The 25,614-nt window shown below is 45.0% G+C and overlaps 1 protein-coding gene and 1 pseudogene across 4 annotated transcripts in view; both read right to left on the reverse strand.

Annotated features, from left to right (window-relative positions):
- The window catches only part of GMEB1 (glucocorticoid modulatory element binding protein 1), a 34,789-nt gene extending 18,125 nt beyond the window's left edge, over window positions 1-16,664 (reverse strand). Inside the window, exons 1-2 of one of the 3 annotated variants that reach the window (XM_084874974.1) lie at window positions 16,141-16,664; window positions 8,854-9,011 (exon numbers count right to left, since the gene is read on the reverse strand). In XM_084874974.1, coding sequence (XP_084731100.1) covers window positions 8,854-8,981 — 128 coding nt within the window. In that variant the 5' untranslated portion in view covers window positions 8,982-9,011; window positions 16,141-16,664. The remainder of the gene's footprint in view (window positions 1-8,853; window positions 9,012-16,140) is intronic. The other 2 variants (XM_084874972.1, XM_084874973.1) reach the window with 2 other exon arrangements.
- LOC311617468 (protein FAM8A1-like) lies at window positions 1,239-3,118 on the reverse strand (annotated as a pseudogene). Its single transcript has 3 exons — window positions 3,004-3,118; window positions 1,910-2,139; window positions 1,239-1,769 (listed from the first exon to the last, which is right to left on the reverse strand). The product of its transcript is annotated as a protein FAM8A1-like (transcript).
- Window positions 16,665-25,614: the final 8,950 nt, after the last annotated feature.

A 25,614-nucleotide genomic window follows, 5' to 3' on the forward strand; every position in this document is an offset into this window, starting at 1 on the left:
TCAATAACTTTCTTCACCTCAAAGCAAAGTTCCTCTTGCTACTTATTTTTTTAAATATATTTTATTGAGCCGGGACCGGTTTGGCTCAATGGATAGAGCGTCGGCTTGGGGACTGAAGGGTCCGGGTTCGATTCCGGTCAAGGGCATGTACCTTGGTTGCGGGCATATCCCCAGTAGGGGGTGTGCAGGAGGCGGCTGATCAATGACCCTCTCTCATCGATGTTTCTAGCTCTCTATCTCTCTCCCTTCCTCTCTGTACAAATCAATAAAATATATTTAAAAAATAAATAAATAAATAAAAATAAAAATAGCCATTACTAATACTTAGAATAATATATATATATATATATATATATATATATATATATATATATATATTATTGATTTTTTACAGAGAGAGGGAAATTTAGAAACATCAATAAGAGAGAAACATCAATCAGCTGCCTCCTGCATACCGCCCTCTGGGGATGTGCCCACAACCAAGGCACATACCCCTGACCAGAATCGAACCTGGGACCCTTCAGTCCACAGGTTGATGCTCTATCCACTGAGCCAAACCGATCAGGGCCCTCTTGCTACTTATTTACACCACTTTTCCCTTCATAACCTTAAAACCTCATGATAGCCCAGCAGGTGTGGTTCAGTGTTGAGTGTCGACCCATGAACTAATCACTGTTTGATTCCCAGTAAGGGCACATGCCTGAGTTGTTGGGGCAATCCCTAGTAGGGGGCGTGTAGGAGGCCGTCGATCAATGTTCCTCTCTTATTGATATTTCTATCTTTCTATCCCTCTCTCTTTCCCTCTCTCTAAAATAATCAATAAAAAATAGCCAAGACGGGTTTGGCTCAATGGATAGAGCGTCGGCTTGGGGACTGAAGGGTCCCGGGTTCGATTCCGGTCAAGGGCATGTACCTTGGTTGCGGGCATATCCCCAGTAGGGGGTGTGCAAGAGGCAGCTGATCGATGACTCTCTCTCATCGATGTTTCTAACTCTCTATCTCCCTTCCTCTCTGTACAAAATCAATAAAAATATATATTTTTAAAAAATAATAATAAAATAAAATAAAATAATCAATAAAAAATAAATTAAAAAGAAACACTGGGCTGCGGGCACATCCCCGGTAGGGGATGTGCAAGAGGCAGCTGGTCGATGTTTCTCTCTCATTGACGTTTCTGGCTCTCTATCTCTCTCCCTTCCTCTCTGTAAAAAAATCAATAAAATATATTAAAAAAAAAAAAAAAAAAAAAGAAGAAGAAGAAGAAGAAGAAAGAAAGACACACACACGAGATAGTGTTGCTTCAAGTATAATAAGGGTAAGTCATAGTAAAGAATTATTCTAACAAGAATAAAAAGTAATACTGCTGGACAGTTCCAAAAGCAAATGTTGAGCATAGAAGTTGATGGCTCTTGTTGGAATCTAGGCACTGAAATATTTTTAAGCACTTTAGCATTTTTTAAACTATTTTTTTTCCTTTTTCTTTTTTCACCTGTATCATACTGAAATGACTGCTTTAATTTCTAAATCATCAATTAACGTAACCCAGGGATACTGATGGTCTTGATACATAATTCAGTCTTGTCATCATTCCAGAAAATATGGAATTCAGGGCTTTGGGGGCATCATCTGACCCCATTTCTTTTTACCACAATGGTTCCTGCTACAATGTCATATAGGCTGTTCGATTATGCTGAAAAAACAGCAGTGTGATGAAAGCAGGGGAAAAAGAAGCAATAGAAAAATTCTTGGTCCATGCTCGTATAGTGGACGTTGTAATGCTAACATTTGAGGAAGGAATCACTAAAACCCGACTTGGTGCAATAAGCATTGACATGTCACATGTCATAACTCGAAGCCCCATCAGGAACTTCCCTGGGGTAGCTCTGCCTGCTCCCCAAATGCAAATTATCTCATAGAAACAAATTAGTGATCTGTATATAAGAGCCACGCCATCATTTTCTGCACGTCTTCCATTGATGTGTCTTCATCTATTTCTTCTATTATATAATGCATAGCAAACTTTATTCCATGGAGGTGCATAATGCTTAACACAATAGTTACTTTTATAAAGAGGAGAATGAAGAAATCCACCATCTCTGCCATAAATCTGTGGGCCAAGGATGGAATAATACTGTCTTCCTGGTGCAGTTCGAGAAGGAGCAGCAGACCTCACCCCTCCTTACTAGGGTGGCCTGCACAACCCCCTGAACATGAGGAGCCCGGGGTCCCAGGCTTGGGACTGGAGCAGGGGCGGTGCTGCCAGAAGCCACTACCGGGTAGGGCCCCCGGCGCTCAGGAAGTAGAAGGGGCTGTAGTAGCCCAGCTGCAGGGCCTGCAGTGTCCAGGCCTAGGGGGCGGCCCCTCCCAATCTCCCACTCCCCCCATCCACCCTCACAAGGGGTAGCTCAGCTGGGGTAACTGCAGGCTGCAGTAGGTTGGGAAGGTGCCAGGCAGCTGTGCCAGGTGAGGTCGCCACAGTAGGACTACCACAGCCACTCGTGCACCTGCCCGAGGTCTCCTGCAGCCTCACACCTGGTCGGATGCCGTCTCCTCTCGCATCCTGGGCTCTTGCCGAGGGGGCCCATAACCAAACTATTGACATGATCAGAGTATAGTAAAAAAAATAATAATAATAAAAATAAATAAATAAAAGTAAGAGCTAGACTATGCCCAAAGTGACTAGCAATAACTAGAGGTACTACTTAGGGAAAGTATCTTTCTAAAATGTTTCTACCTTCTAAGAAATGGGCTCAAAATTACCTAATATGATACAGCAATATCCTTTAATTTCTATAATAAACCTGATGTGTTAATTATTGCATCTTAAATAATTTCCTTTGCATCAGTGATTACCCAGCCCATAGTTACACCTTTAGCACAGGCCTCCCTTCTGAATTTCACGCCAGAAGTTAACTGATCAGTGAATAAATACATCTAGATGTCCCTTAGGATTTTGTTCAATTCGTTATGTCTAAAACAAGCAAGCTCTCTCCCTTCCCTCACCTCCCAAACTACTCTTCTTCCTATACTCCCTATCCTTGCTGATGACACCACCCAGAACACCGGAGCCTAACACAGAAGCCTGGGAATTACATTTCCTCCTCCTCAACTCCCACATGGCCAGTCACCACATCCTGCCAGATGCATGTTTAGCACTAGCCATCCTCCCTATCTCTGCTTCTACTGCTACTGCCTTCAGGCTGCATAATTGTTAGTCTGAACATCTCTCCTTGCAGCTAGCTACCTGATCTTCTATATTCCCACCAGCATAATCATGTCACTCTCTCCTTAAAATCTTTCAAGAGCCCTTGCCAGTTTTGCTCAGTGGCTAGAGCAGTGTTTCCCAACCTTCTCTCATGATGAGAATCACCTGGTGGAGTTGTTAAAACACAGATTCCTGAATCCCAACTAAGAAGTGCTAAACTAGAATTTTTGAGAACATGTAGGTAAAATTGCATACCTAACTTAGTGCTCTGTATATAAAATCTGTCTTAGAGCACTAGTTAAGTATACAATTTTACCTATATGTTCCCAAAAATTCTAGTTTAGCACTTCTTAGTTGGGATTCAGGAATCTGTATTTTAACAACTCCACCAGGTGATTCTCATCATGAGAGAAGGTTGGGAAACACTGGGCTAGAGCATTGGCCTGAGGACCAAAAGATGCACCGGGGGTGGGGGGCGGGATCGTCAGCCCAGTCTGCACCCTCTCCAATCTGGGACACCTCGAGGGATGTTAAACTGCCTGGGATCGGGTCTAAACAGGCAGTCGGACATCCCTCTCACAATCCAGGACTGCTGGCTCCCTACTGCTCGCCTGCCTTCCTTCCTGATTGCCCCTAACCACTTCTGCTGTCAGCCTGATCACCCCTAACCACTCCCCTGCAAGCCTGATTGATGTCTAACTGCTCCCCTGCTGGCCTGTTTACCCCAACTTCCCTCCTCTGCCAGCCTGGCCACCCCTAACTGCCCTCCCCTGCAGGGTTGATTGCTTCCAAATGCCCTTCCTTATAGGCCTGGTGCCTCCCAACTGCCCTCCCCTGCTGGCCATCTTGTGTCCACATAGGGGCAGGATCTTTGACCACATGGGAGCAGTCAGCTGGTGTGTTGGAGTGAAGGTCAATCTGCATATTATTACTCTTTTATTAGACAGGATAGAGGCCTGATGCATGGGTGGGGGCCAGCTAGTTTGCCCTGAAAGGTGTCCTGAATCAGGGTGGGGGTTCTTGGGGCGTGGGGTGGCCTGGGCGAGGGGCCTATAGTGGTTTGCAGGCCAGCCATGCCCCCTGGCAACCCAAGCGGAGGCCCTGGTATCTGAAATTTATTTACCTTCTACAATTGAAACTTTGTAACCTGGAATGGAGCCAAGCCTCCTGCTCGCTCCAGCTGCCACCATTTGTTTGGTTTTATATATCTTCTATAATTGAAACTTTGTATCCTTGAGTGGAGGCCTAGGCTGGCCAGGGCTGGTGGAAAGCTTGGCTTCCTCCGTTGCCGGGGAAACCCTAGACTTCTCTCCAGCTCAGTGGCTGCTGACATTTTTCTTGGGATTTATCTTCTGTAATTGAAACTTTATATCCTTGAGTGGAGGCCTAGGCTGGCCAGAGTATGTGGAAAGCTTGGCTTCTGTTGCCGGGGAAATCTAAGCCTTTCTCAACTGCTCTCTGTGGCTGCAGCCATCTTGGCTGGGGTTAATTTACATACTCGCTCTGATTGGCTGGTGAGCGTGGCTGGTGGGCATGGCTTGAGTGGAGTGATGGTTAATTTGCATATTACTCTTTTATAAGGTAGGACTAGAGGCCTGGAGTTTGAAATTCGTGAGGGGGGGGGGTGGTCCCTCGGCCCAGCCTGCACTTTCTCCAATCTGGGTCCTCTCAAAGATTGTTCGACTGCCTGTTTACAGGGATCAGGCCATGGGATCAGGCCAGCCTGGGTGGGGGCTGATGGCTGTTTGCAGGCTGGCCACAGCCCCTTCAGGGTAGGGGTCCCCACTGGAGTGTCTGGCCAGCATGGGTGAGGGGCTGATGGCTGTTTGCAGACTGGCCACACACCCCGGCAACCCAAGCTCCCAGCCCCTCCTTTTTTTTCTTCTCAGCACCTCCTTGAGTGGAGGCCAGGGCCTGCTGGAAACAGGTATCTGGGATTTATCTTCTATAATTGAAACTTTATAGCCTTGAGCAGAGGCCAGGGCAGACGGGAAGGTTGGCTTTCTCCATTACAAGGGGCAATCCAAGCCTCCTGCTCCCTCCTGCTCCGTGGCTGCTGCTATCTCTGTTGGGTTAATTTGCATACTCGCTCCTGATTCGCTGGTGGGTATAGCAAAGTGATGGTCAATTTGCATGTTTCTCTTTTATTAGTGTAGGCTTTTGGCCCAGTGTATGATGTTCCTGCACTGGGGGCTGGGGGGAGAGAGTCCCCTCAGACTAGCCTGCACTCTCTCATACTCTAGGACCCCCTTGGGGGATGTCCGCTGCTCTATGCCCCAGCAATGAGACCGGCTTCTGGCTGAGTGGTGCTCCCCCTGTGGGAGCACATTGACCACCAGGGGACAGTTCCTATGTTGAGCATCTGCCCCCTGGTGGTCAGTGCATATCATAGTGACTGGTTGTTCTACCACTCAGTCTATTTGCATATTAGACTTTTATTATCTAGGATAGAATATGTATTTTTGGTTCGTACAGCTAGACTGCAAGCTCTATGGTAATGGTAACAATGTGTTATATTTCTTCCAACACCTTTAGAATACCTTGTATAAAAATAGATTGTTAATGCCATTTGACTCAGTGATCCCATTTCTAGGAATATAACCTAAGATGCCTGAAACTCTAATCAGAAAGAATATATGCACCCTTATGTTCACAGCAGTGTTATTTACAACCAGAGACCCAGTGCATGAAATTCATGCATGGGGGTATGTGTCCCTCAGCCCCGCCTGCACCCTCTCCCATCTGGGACACCTCGAGGGATGTCCAACTGCCCATTTAGGTCTGATCTCGAGATCGGGCCTAAACGGGCAGTCGGACATCCCCCTCACAATCTAGGACAATCTAGCACTGCTGGCTCCCAACTGCTCGCCTGCCTGTCTTACTGATGGCCCCTAACTGCTTCTGCCTACCAGCCTCATCACCCCCTAACCACTCCCCTGCCAGCCTGATTAATGCACAATGCTCCCCTGCCAGCCTGTTTGCCCCTAACTGCCCTCAACTGCAGACCTGGTCACCCCTAACTGCCCTCCTCTGCAGGTTTGATCACCCCCAATTGCCCTCCCTTACAGGCCTGGTCCCTCTCAACTGCCCTCCCCTGCTGGCCTGATTGCTCACAACTGCCCTCTCTTATAGACCTGGTCCCTCTTAACTGCCCTCCCCTGCTGGCCATCTTGTGATGGCCATCTTGTGTCCACATGGGAGCAGCCATCTTTGACCACATGGGGACAGCCATCTTGTGTGTTGGAGTGATGGTCAATTTGCATATTACTCTTTTATTAGATAGGATAGCTAAGATCTGGAAACAACCAAGTGCCCATCAATGGAAAACTATGCAATTGTAAAAAAGAAGTATCTCTTACCCTGTGAGATAGCATGAAGGGACCTGGAGAGAACTTTGCTAAGTGAAATAAGTCCATCAGAGAAAGATAAGTATCATGTGATCTCATTTATATGTGGACTCTAATGAGCAAAATAAACTGGCAGACAAAATAAGACCCAGAGACATTGAAGCATGCAACAGACTGACATATTTCTGAGGGAATTGGGGCAGGGAGAAATTAATCAAAGAATATATAATATATACACACACACACACACACACACACACACACACACTAGAAGCCCAGTGCATGAAATTCATGCACAAGGGTGTGGGGGGATCTCTCAGCCTGGCCTGCATCATCTCGCAATCCAGGACACCCCGGGGGATGTCACACCTAAACCAGCAGTCAGACATCCCTCTCGTAATCCAGGCGCTGCATGCACCAGTGACCATACTTTTCATACAGGTGAAAGGCATCTTGCTGTTGTATGGGCAGCTACATTTTTTTGCCCTGATTGTAAAAAGTAGTACATAACATGATCCTTCTGATGCATTAGTACCATTTTCCCCACCTTAGGGTGGAAAAACTGAAGCAGAGAGAAGTTAAGTAATGGGCTTTGTCACACAGTTATAAGTATCAGAATCAGGGCTGACCACAAAATGTGCAAGCCAGTCCATGCATGTCATCACTGCATCATCCTGTTTTTCCAGTGTTAGAGTAGCCTTGCCAGGTTTTAATTTTTAAATCTAAGAGACTGTTCCCAATATATAGCATAGGGTCCCTAGGCCTGGCCGGTGATCACAACCATCTCTGTGGGGCAACTGGTGGGCGGGGCAATGGGGGAGGCTCCTGCTGGCACCTGCCTTGGCTGGAGGCTTGGTGCCATCTGCTCACTGGCCCTGACCCCGATCACTGCAGCCAGTCACCTCCCTCTCAGGGGGGCGGGGGGGGGGGGGGGCGGGGAGGAAGGCGGGGGAAGACACTCAATTGGTGGTAAATGCATGTCATAACAACCGGTCGTTCCACCAATTGTTCCACCATTTGGTTGATTTGCATATTAGGGTTTTATTATATAGGATATGCATATATGTATAAACCATGGACACAGGGTGAAGGCCTGGGGAGGGAAACAGTCAATGTGGGGGGAAGAGGATACCTGTAATACTTTCAACAATAAAGATAATTTCTTTTTTACATTTTTTTTATTAAATTATTATCTGTGTACATATTTTAACATTGCCCCCCCCCCTCCCATACATACCCTTCCTCCCCAGAGTTTTGTGTCCATTGGTTGTACTTATATGCATGTATACAAGTCCTTCGGTTGATCTCTTATCTCCCCCAGATCTCCCTACCCTCCCTGCTGTAATTTGACAGTCTGCTTGTTGCTTTACTGTCTCTATATTTATCTTTTGGTTCATCAGTTTATAATGTTCTTTATTATCCATAAATGAATGAGGTCATAATAAAGATAAATTTTTAACAATAAAGATAAAAAAGCACACATACACACAAAAGATTAGATAGTTAATATATATTTTTTATCTATTAAACTTGATCATTTGTCCACCCATGACAATCCAGACAGCTTCTAATAGGAATCCTACATAATAAAAAGCTAATATGTAAATCGGCAGAAGGGAATGATGCACAATAACCACTAGGGGCAGATGCTCAATGCAGGAGCTACCCCTGGTGGTAAGTGCACTTCCACAGGGGGAGCACCCTCAGCCAGAAGTGGGGCTCACTGGCTGGTGAGCGTGGGGTGGAGGTGGGAAGCGGTGGCAGGAGCCTCTCCTGCCTCCACAGCAGCACTAAGGACGTCTGACTGATGGCTCCCAGACCGCGAGAGGGCGCACCGCGAGAGGGCGCAGGGCTGAGGGACCCCCCTCACCATCAAGAGCATAAAAAGTACATTTTGTGCACCAGACCTCTAGTACTTTTATAGTTGCCTTGCCTAATCTCCTCTGACTCTAACTACTGTCTTTTGGTAAACATATACCAGGGCCCTGTGCTAAATAGTGTGAATAAATAAAATGAGGAAGCCATGTAACTTACCCTCAAAAAGCTAACAGTGGAAAAGAGGGGGAAAGACAAGGAAATAGCTAATCGTAATAAGTACTGAAATGACAAATAGAGCACTCAATACATTATTTTTTTTTTTTAAATCAATCTTTATCAATACATTATTATAGAGATGAAAATTTGGCCAACTCTGAGATTCATGTTGAATGTTTTATTGTGCTAAACAAGCATAAAGTTATACTTTTCCCACTCTTTAAATTTCTCCAATTTTTCAGAATATCCAAATCCTTAGTCACTTACCCTTGTTGCACAGGCTGTAACTGCAAGATGACTTGGGTTTTAGTGTCTTCAGGGTTCTCCCCATCATTTCCTTCAGTGGGTACCACAACCACATCCCCCACTGGGACACTCACTTCTGCATTAGCCATCTTTCACATGAAGTCAGGTAGCTGCAGCTGCTGTCAGAAACAAGAAGCACCAGTAACTTCGTCTGGTTTGAAAAGAGGGCAACCACAGGAAAAAAAAACATCAAGATAACTACCAAATCCAAGGGCACGGTGGAGATCACAGTACTCTGAAAAGAATGGGAACATGATATGGTGCTGACATAGGCTCTAATCATTCTAGAAATGTCCCAGTATTCACTTGCTGTTGTAGGCTTTCTTAAGTATGAATGATTCATTCAATGGTATGCTCTATCAGCTCTACAAGTTCCTAAGAACCAATTGTGCATATAACTTTCCAACTCCATGTTTAGTGACATTTTAAGTTGATAACTTAAAATCAGTGATGCTAGAAGTATATACACCACAGAAATTGGCAAGCACTATAAATTAGAGTGTGTTTTTCCGAGAGAGCTGATTTATAGCACGCCGCTAGTTCCATCCCAAACCAAATGGGGCAGGATCTATTTTCTTTTCTTTTTTTAAAATATATTTTATTGATTTTTCACAGAGAGGGAGAGAGAGGGATAGAGAGCTAGAAACATCGATGAGAAATACCGACCAGCCGCCTCCTGTACACCCCCTACCGGGGATATGCCCGAACCAAGGTACATGCCCTTGACAGGAATCAAACCTGGGAACTTCCAGTCCGCAGACTGACGCTCTATCCACTGAGCCAAACTGGTTTCAGCAGGAATCTATTTTTCCTTACAAGCAGCCATTATACTTCATCAAGTGCTTTGTCTTTTGTGAGTACTTAATAAGTATCTGCTACCCTAGCCGATTGGCTCAGTAGATAGAGTGTAAGCCTGCGGACTGAAAGTCCCGGGTTTGATTCCGGTCAAGGGCACATGCCTGGGTTGCAAGCTTGATCCCCAATAGGGGGTGTGCAGAAGGCAGCCAATCAATGATTCTCTCTCATCATTGATGTTTCTATCTCTCTCTCCCTATCCCTTCCTCTCTAAAATCAATAGAAATGTTTTTCAAAAATAAGTATCTGCTGACTAACTGAACTAAGCTTATAAGAAGAAAAAGGTAACTTGCAGTGGGTAGTTGTTTAATAAATGCTGAATCCGCTGAAACCGGTTTGGTTCAGTGGTAGAGCGTCGGTCTGCAGACTGAAAGGTCCCAGGTTCGATTCCGGTCAGGGACATGTACGTTGGTTGCGGGCACATCCCCAGTGGGGGGTGTGCAAGAGGCAGCTGGTCGATGTTTCTCTCTCATCGACGTTTCTAGCTCTCTAGCTCTCTCCCTTCCTCTCTGTAAAATATCAATAAAATATATATATATTTTTAAAACGCTGAATCCAATTTTATGAACGCTAGAACATTTTTTTTTTTTTTGGTGCCCTCTCTGAAGCTAGAACTTCTTAATATTTTTCTTCCTCATACTGAATGGAGAAATAATCTCACCTGACATCTCCCTTGCAGAGCTGTTGAGGAAACCAGTGTTCCTCAACTCTAAAGTAACTCAAAGCATTGTCCCAGCCTTAATGAAACCTCAAAGGGCCACGGGATGTTCATATTCTGCAGTTAATCTTCACAGTTGAAAAGGAAGGAGAGAGTAATTTAAGAGAGAATAAATAAGAGGACTGTATTTACTTAGTTAGACACATATGTGAGGATTATTAGAGCTATGCTGAATGGAGCAGGCACACAATGGATGAAAGTTTGAATATGTAACTGGTAGTCAGATGATCGAAACTTATTTCAGCTCTGCCACAGCCTTTGTTTGCCTGTAATACACATACTTAAGCATGATACTCAGTCTATTTGGCCCAAAAAAATTTTTTCAGTCTTATCTGTAACTCTAATACCCTAAGAATCTTAAACTCCAGCCATACCATCAACCCACTGTATTCTGAACCTATCATATGAACTTGCAGGTTTTTGTACTTTATTTTTATTTTATTTTTTTACTTTGTTATTCCTTAAGTCCAAAACACCTTTCTCCCTTTCAGGCCCAGTTGAAAGCCCACTCCTCCACACAGTCATTGACAAACCATTTTCTTTCTTCTTTTTTTTTTTGTATAGCAAAGGTGGAGATTTATTGAAGAATACAGACTCCCACCAGGGGAAGGGGAAAGAGTCCCCGACAAACCATTTTCTTTTCTGCAGTGCCCCAATACTTGACTTGTAGCTGTCCTCTAGTGTTTACCACCCGGTGCCATGTATTGCAGTTAATTAAATGTGCATCTATACTCATAACTAAACTGTACTATCAGGACACAGGCTGTTTATATAAAAATAATTTTCTCTCTCACAGACCTGCTCATCATAGACACTGACATAGATTGGTTCAATCAATGTTTGTATTTGACCTATTTTTGTATTTGAAAATTTCTCATATCTGACTTATATTTCTGCCCTTTATGATCTCACATTCAACTTTTATACCTGAATTTTATACCTTCTATATCCAAAAGTATCCTAAAATATCTTTTGGCACCTTAAACTTACTCCTATTTTCTGCCTTAGTAAATGGCCCTAGTCTCCACCCAATTCTCCAACCAGAAACTAAGGAGTTATTTTTGACTCCTCTCTTTCTTCTCTAAAATTAATCAACCAATAAATCCTATCCATTTTATTATATATATGTAATTTTTTTTAATCATCTCCCATTCTCCATCTGTGCTGCCACCACCATATTCTGAGCAACCACTTACTAGCCTCATTTCTCATAGTTCTTCCTCTCACAATATGGGTTCCTATTATTGAATTTTTCCCAATTTCTCAAACATACCATATTTTCTCACCTGAGCCTTCACACTTGTTTCCTCTACCCGGAATTATTTTTTTCTTCCTCTTTGACTAGTCACTGCTAAATTTTTGTGACTTATTTAAAACATCACTTCCTTGGACAGATTTTTAGTGACTTCCTTTACTAGATTTGAGCTTGTGTTCTTGCTCCCCCAGTGCCTGCAGCACCCTTGTCACAACCATCATCCCACTTTGTCAGTCTCTCTCCACCAGACAACATCCTTGAAGACAAGGATTGCTTTTCTTTTTCAACAGCTTCCCTGTGCCTAGCTCAGTGCTCAGGACACAGGAGTATAGTAGTTTTCAAATATCAGACTTCTATCTATAAAACTCCTACCTAAAACTGTCTAAGGAAATCTGGCACATAACAAGTATGTAATACATTTTTAACCCAAAAGACTTGTAGAATTTTCTATTTCTAACTTAGGGAATATAAATTTGCTTAGGCACCTAGCCCAAGCTGTCTGGCTTATTGCCCCATTATTATGGCTAGTTCACCAAATATTTACTAAGTTTCTACTCCACACCAGCATAGAGTTAGGCTCCTTGGACCCGAAAAGAGACATGCCTGTTCTTAAGGAACTACGAAAGGGAAAGATGCATGACACTATCATATACTAGAGGAAAAAAGTAACTGATTTATGCACTTCTGTAAATCAGAAGTTTAAAACAAGAAAGAGAAGAAACCGAAACCGGTTTGGCTCAGTGGATAGAGCGTCAGCCTGTGGAATGAAAGGTCCCAGGTTCAATTCCGGTCAGGGGCATGTACATTGGTTGTGGGCACATCCCCAGTAAGGGGTGTGCAGGAGGCAGCTGATCGATGATTTTCTCTCATGGATGTTTCTAACTCTCTCTTCCTCACTGTAAAAAAATCAATAAAAATATATTTTTTTTTAAAGAGAAGAGAATCAATGGACTAGTGTGGCTGGCTTCTGGCAGTAGAACCAAAGCAATTCGGCTCTGTGAGTCTAGAAAAAGCCAAAAAGGTATATGATGAAGTATATATATACATACCACCAAGCCCTGGAATTGAACCAATAGATATATTCAAAGTTTAAACTATAAAAATATAGGATAAATGAAAATAATCACAGCTAGCCCTAGCCGGTTTTGCTCAGTGGATAGAGCGTTGGCCTGCAGACTGAAGGGTTCTGGCTCAACTCTGATTAAGGGCACATGTCTGGCAGCTTAATCCCCAGTAGGAGGTGTGCAGGAGGCAGCCAATCAATGATTTTCTCTCATCATTGATGTTTCTGTCTTCTTCTCTAAAGTCAATAAAAATATATGTTTTAAAAAAAAGATATTCTTTTAAAAAAAATAATCACCACTAACATTTGCTGAACACATTTATTGTCAAGCACTATTCTGTTTCTATTACATATTTAATGAATTTAAAAGATGTAATATCTTAACCATGTATTAAACTTATGGAATTTATTATCCCAAAAAGGTGACTTAAAATTTTTTAAATTAATAGTTTAGGTGAATTAATGGGTTAGAGAAACAGAATTAGAAGGATGCTTCTAATTTCAACCTTCTACCCTATGGTTGAGCCCTCCCTACAACAGAGCAAGTGGTTGACTAACAACTTGATTAATACTTTCCCTCAATAGAAACTTATACTTTATTCCTTACCTCTATCCACACCTTGGCACTCAAGAGGAATGTTCTGGCTGCTTCTCTAACTTTCTAAGAGTTTATCAAAGATGATAATTATAGTTATCCATAAAGTGTCAGTCAGAGACACAGGTCTGATTCAGTCAACATGGCATTCTTTAGAGAACCATGTTGACATTCTTTAGAGAAGCTAGTTTGGGCTCACTCTATTACTGTAAATACCATATTCCTAGGAAGTAACCCGAAACTAGCTCTTCAGACTACACTGGCTAACTGCAAGGTCATCTCTTTGAGCTGAGTGTGAACTGAAAAACAGCTCTTGTTTATGTCAATAAAAACTCCTGATGCAAGCGAGTGAGTTCGTTGATCCTTCGGGTATTTAATGGAAAGGGCCTTATTCACTGTGGATCACACACTTCCTATAATTCGGGAACATACATAAAGATGTCAAATTTATGTGAAAAGTTCAAATTAGTTTTTACTTATTTTCAAAGACAAAAAAAAAAAAAAAAAGACACCTTGAAAGTAAATTCACAACTGCTTACATAGGCTCAAATGACAACTGACCTACTCTGAATTAAAATCATTTTTTTGTCCTGAAAACTAATGTTTAAAGCATGGCAAGGGATTAAGTATGAGTGTCACTTGATCACAGGAACATGAGTTGGTAACTGATAAAGAAATAACAGAAATAACAGATATCCTGAAATTTTCTAACCCCAAAAACTATTTATGTATTGCATACTGTAGTGTAATTTTTGTAGACAGTGTAGTGTAGTCTTAAGAAATTTCCAAGTTAGCCGAGACCGGTTTGGCTCAATGGATAGAGCGTCAGCTTGGGGACTGAGGGGTTCAGGGTTCGATTCCGGTCAAGGGCATGTGCCTTGGTTGTGGGCATATCCCCGGTAGGGGGTGTGCAAGAGGCAGCTGATCGATGACTCTCTCTCATCGATGTTTCTGGCTCTCTATCTCTCTCCCTTCCTCTCTGTACAAAATCAATAAAATATATTTAAAAAAAAAAAAAATTTCCAAGTTAAATTTGAGGCCAAAATTCCTTGACTTTTTTCCTCCCTTCTTTATTCCTTCTCATGTATTTAGTAGGTGATTCAGAGTACTTCCAGATGGAAGCTAATAGGAAGGCTGCACAGGACCACTGTGAGGGAAACAGCCAGGGCAAATGAAGTTCAGGATAACTCACTATTATTGGAGATCACTATATAGGAATTTGAGGAACCAATAGGATAAAAGCGTTATTTGAAGAATCATCTAACTAGAGTCTAGGGGACTTAGGACAAGACCAAAATAGAGCCCAAACCCACTCAAGGAAGTTGTGTGTACACGTTAGCTATTGGATATATTTGGCGAAATAAATATAAATGGTTGGTTAATGAAAATCATCAAGTCAGTAGACACTAAATACACATAATTAATAAAAGGCTAACAAATTAGGGGAGGCTGACCAAACATTTAATGAAAAAGTCCTCCGAAGGCACTTTACTAATAACCATTGGCAGATGCAAGGGGTAGGGGTGGGGGTGGGAGGGAATAATCCTTCCGTGAAGACTAGAATTAACTATCTGTTCATCCCTTTCTCTAATCTCCCAGGTTGAGAAAACAAAAACCCACTTCTTGGTTCTCCTAAAAGCAGACATCAAAGCCCCTTTTGTATCTGCTATAAAGTGGTTTTGATATTTATTTCATCTTGAGAGGGTATTTCAGGTCTCCTGCTACTGGGATCTGCCTGGTCCTCCAGTCAAAGCTTGACACGCCTTCATCTGGACCCTTCATCAGGTCAGGTCCTGACATTTCAGACGGTGGGAGCACTCAGCTTCTTCCCCTCAAATATCTCCTTCCCGGTGCTCAGAAACCAGGGTGCCCCCTTCTCTACCTACACGGCGGGAGGTACTCAAATCTCTCCTTTCCTCACAGATTTGGACCCTTCTCCTTCCTACTTCAGGAGGCCGAGGTGTGTTCCTGCCGCCCCCACCTCTACGGGGAGGCAGGGGCCTGCTCGCTCTCCGTGGGGCTCTTCCTCCCGGTCCCCTGCTCCCGCCCAGACCTGTCCACCTGGCCCCGGAACAGCACCCGCCCCCGTGCCCCCCGGACTGAGAGACCGGGCTCCTGACGCGCCCTCAGGTGAAGCCGCCCCGAGCGCCCGCTCTCCCGCCGGGCTCCGAGGGCTCCTCCCGGGCCGGCGCCCAGGCTCCCCTCACCTGTCGCCCCTCCCGCAACCCCACTCCCAGCCCCACACAGGCCGCGCCCCAGCGCTTTGTCCAGGGGCCCGGGGCTCCCCGGACCCCGCCTCTGGGGACACCCCGGGATCCCGGCCCCCTCGCCGGGGTCCTGGGCGTCCGGGCCTGTCAGTCCGGAGTCCTCCGGCCCCTCCGGGCCCCTCGGCCAAGGACTTCCGGGCCCCTCGGTCCGGAGGCGCCGGGGGCCCCCAGTGCCAGGCTCGCCGGCCCGCCGCCGCCCTCGGCCGGGGGCTGAGCTCCGGCGGCGCGACCGGCCGCGCTGGGGGCGGCCCGGCAGTTCGGGCGGACCCAGCGGCAGCGTCCCCTCACCCCCCCGCGGCGCCGCGACGTCCGCTCGCTCCCCGGCGGCGGCGGCGGCACGCACAGGGCGTGGGGAGGCGCCCGCGGAGGCAGCAGCCCCCCGCCCCCTGTGCGCCCGCCCGCCCTCGCCGGCCGCCGCGCGGCCCCCGCGCCCGCCCCCCCGCCCCCACCCCACCCCGCGCCCGCGCCCGCGCGCCCACCCCTCCCCCTCCTCACCGTCTCCGTCGGGCAGGCGGGCGGCGGGCGGCCAGAGCGGGCGGGCGACGGAGCATGCGCAGAGGCCGCCACGGCTGGTACCGCCACCGCCGCCGCCAGGCCGGACTTCAACACTTCCGGCCGCCGCCGCCAGCGAGCTGGCGCCTTAAAGGGGCCGCGTCCCTCTTGTCGAGCCCGCGGAAGACGAACCTCAGCCGGAGGGATTTGAGTGAGGCTTCACAACGGAGCAGGGGTCTTCTCTGGGAAATCAGTTTGGGGAAGGACGCCGTGGACCCTGATAACTCTTCTTCCCCCATTTCACGGATGAGGAAAATGAAAGGATCACCTCATCCACTGTCGGGGGCAAAGATAGGTCTCTCCACGCCTTTGGAGGACTTTGCCCCCTTTCCTTCCCAAATCCTGTTCTAAAGCTTACCTCTTACTAGACCCCCACAAGTTATAAGCCAACTATCAATTTGGAATCAAAAGATCTGGTCACGCGTCCTTGAGCAAGCTGCTTACTGCATTTTCTGACCTACGCACATTTGCCAAGCTTTCCTGGTTGGGAGGCACTAGGTTCAAGTATTAACTTCTTTGTGGGAGGTATTCAACCGCTCAAAGCCTCTGTTTTACATAAGGCGTAAGGTGGTTGTGAGTGTGAAACGAGATGATACGAATGATCTCCTACGTGGAATCCAATTAACAAAATAAGCTGATGAACGGCGTGGATCCGGAGACAGGGAAGCATGGGACGGGGTGCGGAGGGAGGGGAAGGAGAATTGCTTCCCCATCTTGCCTCTTCTTGTGAGTCACGCCTCTGCTCTCTGTCCCCTTTGTCTTGAAGGGGTGACAGGGAGTTTTGCAAGTTACTGATTCAAGAACAAGGGAGACAGCCCTAGTCGGTTTGGCTCGGTGGATAGAGCGTTGGCCTGCGGACTGAAGGGTCCCTGGTTCGACTCCGGCCAAGAGCACATGCCGGGGTTATGGGCTCCATCCCCAGTGGGGAGCGTGCAGGAGGCAGCTAATTAATGATTCTCTCTCATCATTGATGTTTCTATCTCTCTCTCCCTCTCACTTCCTCTCTGAAATCTATAAAAGAGAGATATATATGGCACATAAGCAATATATATGGTACAATATATATGGTACATAAGCCAATTAATAATAGCCTAATACAATACATTTATTTTTCAAAAAAAGAACAAGTGAGGCAGCCCAGGAGTAAACAATAGAACTGAATTGGGGGCCAGGGGAGGTCAGACTAGCTGGATTCTAGACTTGACTTTTGCAGCTCTCTTAAGCCATAATTTCTTAATAAAATAGAGATGATTTTTTTCCTACTGTGCCCACTTCTCAGTGCTGTTTCCAGGATCAAATGAGGAGACTTAGTATCCGTGTTAGTGTCTGTTGTTACAATCAAGGACTTAGACGTCAGCAGATGATTCTGAATATAATGGGGGCTGGTCATGACTGGACTGTTGACCTATGTGAACTATTCTTAGTGGGGCCATTTATATCTTTTGATTATGTATCAAACACTGATTGAACATTTACTCAAGCCCTGTCCCTGCTTTCCTAGGCTCTGAGTTCACCTTCTGCGGACAGAATTGTAGACACACAGGACAGGACAGTGTGATAGGTATTATCCTGAGTTACAAACGAAGCACTGAACATCTACAAAGGACCCTCCCTGGAGAATTCCTGACAAGCTTCACAGAGAAGGGGGTATTTGAACCTGGTCTCCAGCATAAGCACGAGTTCATTACAGAGAAAAGTGAGGAAGAGCATTCAAAAAAGTGCATGAGCAGAGACAAAGAAGTAAGAAATGACAGGAGATGGACTGAAGAGGGAGGCTGGAACCAGATGGTTGGCATAAGGGGTAAGGAGCTACCCTGAAGAGGGTGGAGAACCAAAGGAGGGTTAAGTCCTCTCCAACTGCACTGCTAACACCCAGCTCCAGCCCACGGGACTTGCCTGGACCGCTGTAGCAATTTCCCAGAAGTTAGGAACCCTATCCACCCTATCAATCGCTATTCACCTTAGGCACCTAGAGTAATCTCCTGAATAATTAAAGTTAAATGTGATGTCCCTGTTAAGAACCTTTTTTTTTTTTAATGTATTTTATTGGTTTTTCACAGAGAGGAAGGGAGAGGGATAGAGAGCTAGAAACGTCGATGAGAGAGAAACATCGACCAGCTGCCTCCTGCACACCCCCCACTGGGGATGTGCCTGCAACCAATGTACATGCCCTTCACCGGAATCGAATCTGGGACCCTTCAGTCTGCAGACTGATGCTCTATCCACTGAGCCAAACCGGTCTCGGCCTGTTAAGAACCTTTTAATAACCTCCCATTGCACTTGGAATAAAACCCAGACTTCTCCCCTCCAGGGCCCCATGCATGATCTCCTTCCACTGCTGCTTCTGTGCCCCTCATTCACTATGCCTCCCCTGATTCCCAACTGACAGTGGGGTTCCCAGCCACATTCTTCTCTATCATCACCACCCCTTGTTCTATCAAGGCACCTGTTATGTTCGTTTGGTGGACTATTTCCGGGCAAAGACCACATCTGAGACCTCTCCTCCCCAAGCCCTCTGCTTAATCAATCCCTCTGCTTATCTTCATAGCAGTTCCCACAATTTGAAATCCCCTAGATGATTTGCTTATCTAGTTTGTGCCTTTTGTTTACATCACATAGCATTTGGAGCAGAGTTTAGCATGCAGCTAATATGTATTGATTGAATGAATGATCAGGAGCCGGGACCGGTTTGGCTCAATGGATAGAGCGTCGGCTTGGGGACTGAAGGGTCCCGGGTTCGATTCCGGTCAAGGGCATGTACCTTGGTTGCGGGCATATCCCCAGTAGGGGGTGTGCAAGAGGCAGCTGATCGATGACTCTCTCTCATCAATGTTTCTGACTCTCTATCTCTCTCCCTTCCTCTCTGTACAAAATCAATAAAATATATTAAAAAAAAAAAAAAAAAAAAAAAAAAGAATGAATGATCAGGAAAAAATTATAAGGAGTAGACAGGAGAAAGACCAGGAAAAGAAAGCTGTGGGGGAACTGCTCTGATCACCCAGGCCAGAGAGAAGAAGGGCCTCATGCAGGGCAGAGCCAGAGCCAGAGAAAACACATCAGCAGCCTTGATGTGGAAGCAACAAGTGTTAGTGACAGTGGAATGTAGGGGGTGAGAAAGAGAAAGGGACAAGAATGACCCCCAGTGAAGGAACAAAGCAGGGAGAGTTGGTTGGGGATTGAGGGAAAATAGAAATAAGTCCATTTAGACTTAAGTCTTAAGTGTTTGAGGAACATCCAAACGAGCGTGTTCAGAAGGAAGTGGGATTGACTTGTCTGCAGCAAGAGGCCAGTGCTGGAATTTGGGATGGAACCACAGAGGACAAGAGTGGATGAGATATCCGGGCTGGCAAGGCTCAGTGGTTGAGTGTCAACCTATGAACCAGGTGGTCACAGATCAATTCCCATCACTGATGCTTCTGTCTCTCTTTCCCTCCCTCCCCCTTCCTCTCTGAAATCTATAAAACATATGTAGATATATTTTTTTTAAATATATTTTATTGATTTTTACAGAGAGGAAGGGAGAGAGATAGAGAGCTAGAAACGTCGATGAGAGAGAAACATCGACAAGCTGCCTCTTGCACACCCCCTACTGGGGATGTGCCCGCAACCAATGTACATGCCTCTGACCGGAATTGAACCTGGGACCTTTCAGTCCGCAGACCAACTCTCTACCACTGAGCCAAACCAGTTTCGGCAGTAGATATTTTTTAAAAGTGAATGAGGTCACTCTTGGGCTCTACATTATCCATCTGTGAAGAAGTGTGGTCCAAGAAAAATGTGCAGAGGGAGGGGGCTAGAGGCCCAAGCCTGGAGAATAGCAAGCCTTGAGGAACCTGCAAGGACCAACCAGAAATGGTCAGAAAGGTTAGGTCCCTGAACAGAGGGAGAGAGGTAACCGAGAGGAGTCAAGAAGCCTTCAGGAGGAGGGGATGGTGCCAACAAGGTCAAATATTTCAAAGATCTGGCAAGGAAGAACAAGCCACTGGGTTTGGCAGCTCAGAGGTCATCCCTGATCCTTCCAGGGTGATCACCTGGGGGTGCGGGAGGAGGCCAGGCTGTGGTGGATCAAATAGGGAAGGGAAGTGGCAGAAACAGTAAGTAGGTACAATTCTTTTTTTTATTTTTATTTTTTATTTTATTTTTTTAAAATATATTTTATTGATTTTGTACAGAGAGGAAGGGAGAGAGATAGAGAGCCAGAAACATCGATGAGAGAGAGTCATCGATCAGCTGCCTCTTGCACACCCCCTACTGGGGATATGCCCGCAACCAAGGTACATGCCCTTGACCGGAATCGAACCCGGGACCCTTCAGTCCCCAAGCCGACGCTCTATCCATTGAGCCAAACCGGTCCCGGCAACAATTCTTTTTTTTTTTTTTAATTTTTTTTTATAGAAAGAAGGAACTAGGACAAAGCAATATAATTATTTAGAGAGAAAAATCATGTGAAGATTTTCCTTTTGAAATTCCCCCCCTTAATTGTTTTTCCTGTTAATTTCATGTTCACTGTAGAAAATTATAAAGTGCTTAAAAAGATGGAGAAGTAGAGGGGGGCGGGAAACACACTTGTATTTAACATCTGTCATATTTCCTTTCAATCTTTTTTCTCTGCATTTTTTTCCCTTTACCTAGATGAATTATCTTGAAAGTACAATTCCATGTTATACTTCTTTTCCCTACTAAACGCTGTGCCCTAAGCATTGAAAAGAATTCTTGCCGAAACCGGTTTGGCTCAGTGAACAGAGCATGGGGCTGCGGACTGAAAGGTTCCAGGTTCAATTCCTGTCAGGGGCATGCACCTTGGTTGTGGGCACATCCCCAGTAGGGGATGTGCAAGAGGCAGCTGATCGATGATTCTCTCTCATGGATGTTTCTAACTCTCTATCCCTCTCTCTTCCTCTCTGTAAAAAATCAATAAAATATAAATTTAAAAAAAAGAAAATAATTCTTTTTTTACTTCTTCTACTTCTTTCTTTAAATTTGAGAGTCAACCATAGTTGGTTGACCATGGTTTCTCAGTGGTTAGAGTGTTGGCTACACGGAAGGGTCCTGGGTTCAATTCCTGGTTAAGTAACGGCATGTACCTTGGTTGCAGGTTCGCTCCCCAACCCCAGTCAGGGAATGTGCAGGAGGCAACCAGTCTATGTGTCTCTCTCACATTAATGTTTCTCTCTGCCTCCCTTCCTCCCTCCTTTCCACTCTCTCTGAAAAGCAATGGAGGAAAAATGTCCTCGGGGGAGAATTAACAAATAATTATGAGAGACAGTTGAACGGCCAGTCTGGTTATATCCTCCCTTCTAGCATTCTTGGAGTCTCTCTGATATCTGAGCAAACAAATTTTGTTTGGAAAATAATTCCGTTCATTTTGGCAAATAAAAACGTTGAACAATGGAAGGGCCAAAAATAATTTTGGGGGCAGCTGGCAGTGTGGGATGTTCAAGACAACCAGGTCCCCCCTTGGGGAGATTCTGGGTCTGAGCTGGGCATAGGCCCACAGTGGCTGCAATAAGTTTGGAAACAGCAGGAAAACTGAAAGCTGGTGACGCCTAGGCCTGCTGAGAGTTTACTAGCTGACAGGCATTGCTCAAAGCACTTTAGATTTTTTAAAATATATTTTTATTGATTTCAGAGAGGAAGGGAGAGGGAGAGAAAGAAACATCAATGATGAGAGAGAATCATCGACTGGCTGCCTCCTGCACACCCCCCACTGAGGATCAAGCCCACAACACGGGCATGTGCCCTGACTGTGAATCAAACCATGACCTCCTGGTTCATAGGTCGTTGCTCAACCATTGAGCCACACCAGCCAAGCAGCAGTTTAGACTTCTACAACCTCCCAGGTCCTATTATTAACCATTTAAATGTGAGAGGTTATGAATTTTCCCAAGTTCATACATCTGCTTGTTGGCTTGGTTTGATTTGCACACATGCAGTTGTACTTAGAGCTCATGCTCTGGCTCCTCCACTGTGGATCTTCTATCCCTGGCTCCATGTAGAATCACTTGGGGAAATACTATAAAACCCCTTTAGCAGGGGCCCGCCCCAGATGAATTCAAGTGGAATCTCTGAGGGTAGAGCCCAGACATTAATATTTTCTAAAATGTCCATAGATGACTCTGATGGCTAGCCCAGGATAAGAACTATGGTTTTGCTGGCTCTTGAGTATATTTATTCTATGCTTAGTAAGAAGAACAGCAGCATAATGGCTATCACTTACTGAATGCCATGCCATTTTTTTTTATTGATTTCAGAGAGGAGGGGAGAGGGAGAGAGAGAGATAGAAATATCAATGATGAGAGAGAATCATTGATTGGCTGCTTCTTGCACATCCCACAACCAAGGCATGTGCCCTTACCTGGAGTCAAACCGTGACCTTCTGGTTCATAGGTCGATGCTCAACCACTGAGCCATGCTTGTTGGGCCATTTTTCAGTTTTTTAATCCTCACCTGAGGATATGTTGTTATTGATTGTAGAGAAAGGAAGAAAGAGAGAAAAAAAATCTATGTGAAAGAGAAACATTGATCAGGAGAGAAACCCGCAACCTAGGCGTGTGCCTTGACTGGAAATCAAACCTGCATTTTTTTTAAATATATTTTATTGATTTTTTTTTTTACATAGAGGAAGGGAGAGGGATAGAGAGCTAGAAACATCAATGAGAGAGAAATATTGACCAGCTGCCTCCTGCACACCCCCTACTGGGGATGTGCCCGCAACCAATGTACATGCCCTTGACTGGAATCGAACCTGGGACCCTTCAGTCTGCAGACCGATACTCTATCCACTGAGCCAAACCGGTTTCGGCAACCTGCATCCTTTTGATATATGGGATGCCGCTCCAACCAACAGAGCCACCCAGCCAGGACTGCCATGCCACTGTAAACTGATTTAATACTGGTATGAAACTAGAAGTCAATCATAAGAAAAAATGAAAAACACATAATTTATGTAATCCCATAAGGTAGTACTAGTAGTGTTCCCATCTCACAGACTGTAAAATAATTTGCATAGCTGGTAAGTACTATGACCTAGCCATTCTGATTTCCTGAGAACAGCTGCTCACCAGGTTAAAGTGAAAAGAAACGACTATTGAGCCCCTTCTCTGTGCCTGCCACCGTGCTAGGAGCTTTCCCATAGATGAAGTTCCAGGTAGAGAATTTGCTTCCTGGGAAGGGTGTGTTATCCCCATTTTTCGGAAGAGCCAAGACAGGCTCGGTGAAATTAAGTGGCACGCCCTGAGTTACATGGCTGAGAAGGCACAGAGCTGCCACTCCCAGTGGAGTTGTCCGAAGTCAAGGCTCTGTGCCAGATCAATTTTTTCCTTTTCTAGGGTACCACCTTCTGTCCAGGACAGAGTTTGGAACTCCAGTGCTGCCAGGACCAGGCCTTGAATGAAATCTGAGCAGTCCTGCTGGGGTCAGACCAGCCATGGGGGTCCATGCCCCATCTGGCGGGGCGGCACCTCCTCTGCCGGCCTGCCATGGCCTTCCCCAGATGTTGGCCTAATTGGCCAGAGCATCCAATTTGGAAGAGGAGGTAGAAATTTTAAGTTTGTTTAATTGGTTGATAACCAATTAAAAAAACACACACAAAAAAGAAATGAGGAACCTTTGTAATAATATGAACAATAAAGATTGATTTAAATAAATAAATAAATAAATAAATAAATAAAACACACAAAAAAACTTAAAGCATCTCTGGGCTCTACATTATCCTATGAAGAAGTGTGGCCTGCTGAAACCAGTTTGGCTCAGTGGATAGAGCATCATCCTGTGGACTCAAGGGTCCCAGGTTCAATTCCAGTCAAGGGCATGCACCTTGGTTGCGGGCACATCCCCTGAGGGGGTGGGGGTGCAGGAGGCAGCTGATCGATATTTCTCTCTCATCGATGTTTCTAGCTCTCTATCCCTCCCCCTTCCTCTCTGTAACAAATCAATAAGATATATTAAAAAAAAAAAAAAAAAAAAAGTGTGGTCTATGGGTTCTCAGGTGGCAGCCTCCGGTCTCTCCAGGTATCTGCCTCTAACCTGGAACAGTGTTGCCAGATGCCTGGCTAGCCACTGATTCTGCAAACTCAACATGTCCACAACCGAATTCATAATTTCTATCCTTTCCTTTCCTTAGATTCCCCCAACCACCAAACCTGCTTCTCCTCTTGTCTCTCCCACCCCAGAGACTGTCACCTTCATCACTAAGTCCTCTCCCTGGAACCCCTAACACCACCTCCTCTCTGAATCCCCGCTTGATCTGGGCCACCATCATTGCCTGCCTGTTACCTTAGAGTGAGAATTTCCTAGGTCTCCCCACTTTCTGTCATTCTGCCTTCCAGTCTTCATACTTTTTTCTGTTCTTTTTACCAGACTTCATTCATGTATCTTCCAATGGCCTTAGAATTAACCTTGAACTCCTCACAAGACCTTACATGAGCTGGCCCTTGGATCTTCTCTTGAGTGCTTTTTTTTCTGTCCCTCTGGCCCAGCCTCTCTAGCCTCCAAATTCCTGAAAAACACAGATTTATTTCATGGCTTTTGACCTTGCCATTTCCCCATGGAATCCTGCAACTTCTTCCAGATCTTCAACTGGCTCTTTCTCATCCTCTGGGTCAAGCATGTCAAACTCAAAGGCTAACACGAGCCAAATAAACAAGGTTTAAGTTTATGTGGGCTGCAAATAAAAGCTTCAATTTTTATAGAAATGTGGGTTTATTTCTATAGAGACATGCTGAATACAAAGGGCTGAAGTAAATGAGTAATCATTAACATAAAATAATAGAACATTTTAATAAAAATTAATATTTTTATTGAACTTACCACTGAATAACTACACAAATTAATAAGCATAACGCAAATAAACCTATTTTTAATATACTTTATTGATTTTTCACAGAGAGGAAGGGAGAGATATAGAGAGTTAGAAACGTCAATGAGAGAGAATCATCAACCAGCTGCCTCCTGCACACCCCCCAACTGGGGATATGCCCACAACCAAGGTACATGCCCTTGACCGGAATTGCACCTGGGACCCTTCAGTCCGCAGACTGACGCTCTATCCACTGAGCCAAACCAGTTTCGGACAAATAAACCTATTTTTCTTGTTCTCTGAAAGTGAAATATTTCCTGTTGCTCACACCAAACAAGTCAATCCAAGACTAATGACATGGCAATCGGCTGTTAAAATATTCCCTGCTAATATTGGAGAGAAATGGTGTGCTTGCATGTAAAGTGGGTAAGGGAAATGAATGCAACACGTTTATAGTAATCAGTCATTAGCAAATGTTGTAGTTCATTATTAATAATTATGTAAAACAAGATATTGCAAAAATTAAATTATGAAATTTTTATTAAAACATTTCTTACAGGCCGAAACCGGTTTGGCTCAGTGGTGGAGTGTTGGTCTGCAGACTGAAAGGTTCCAGGTTT

Source organism: Pipistrellus hanaki (genome assembly GCF_964339955.1).
Source record: "Pipistrellus hanaki genome assembly, chromosome: 2".
Classification (NCBI taxonomy): Eukaryota; Metazoa; Chordata; class Mammalia; order Chiroptera; family Vespertilionidae; genus Pipistrellus; species Pipistrellus hanaki.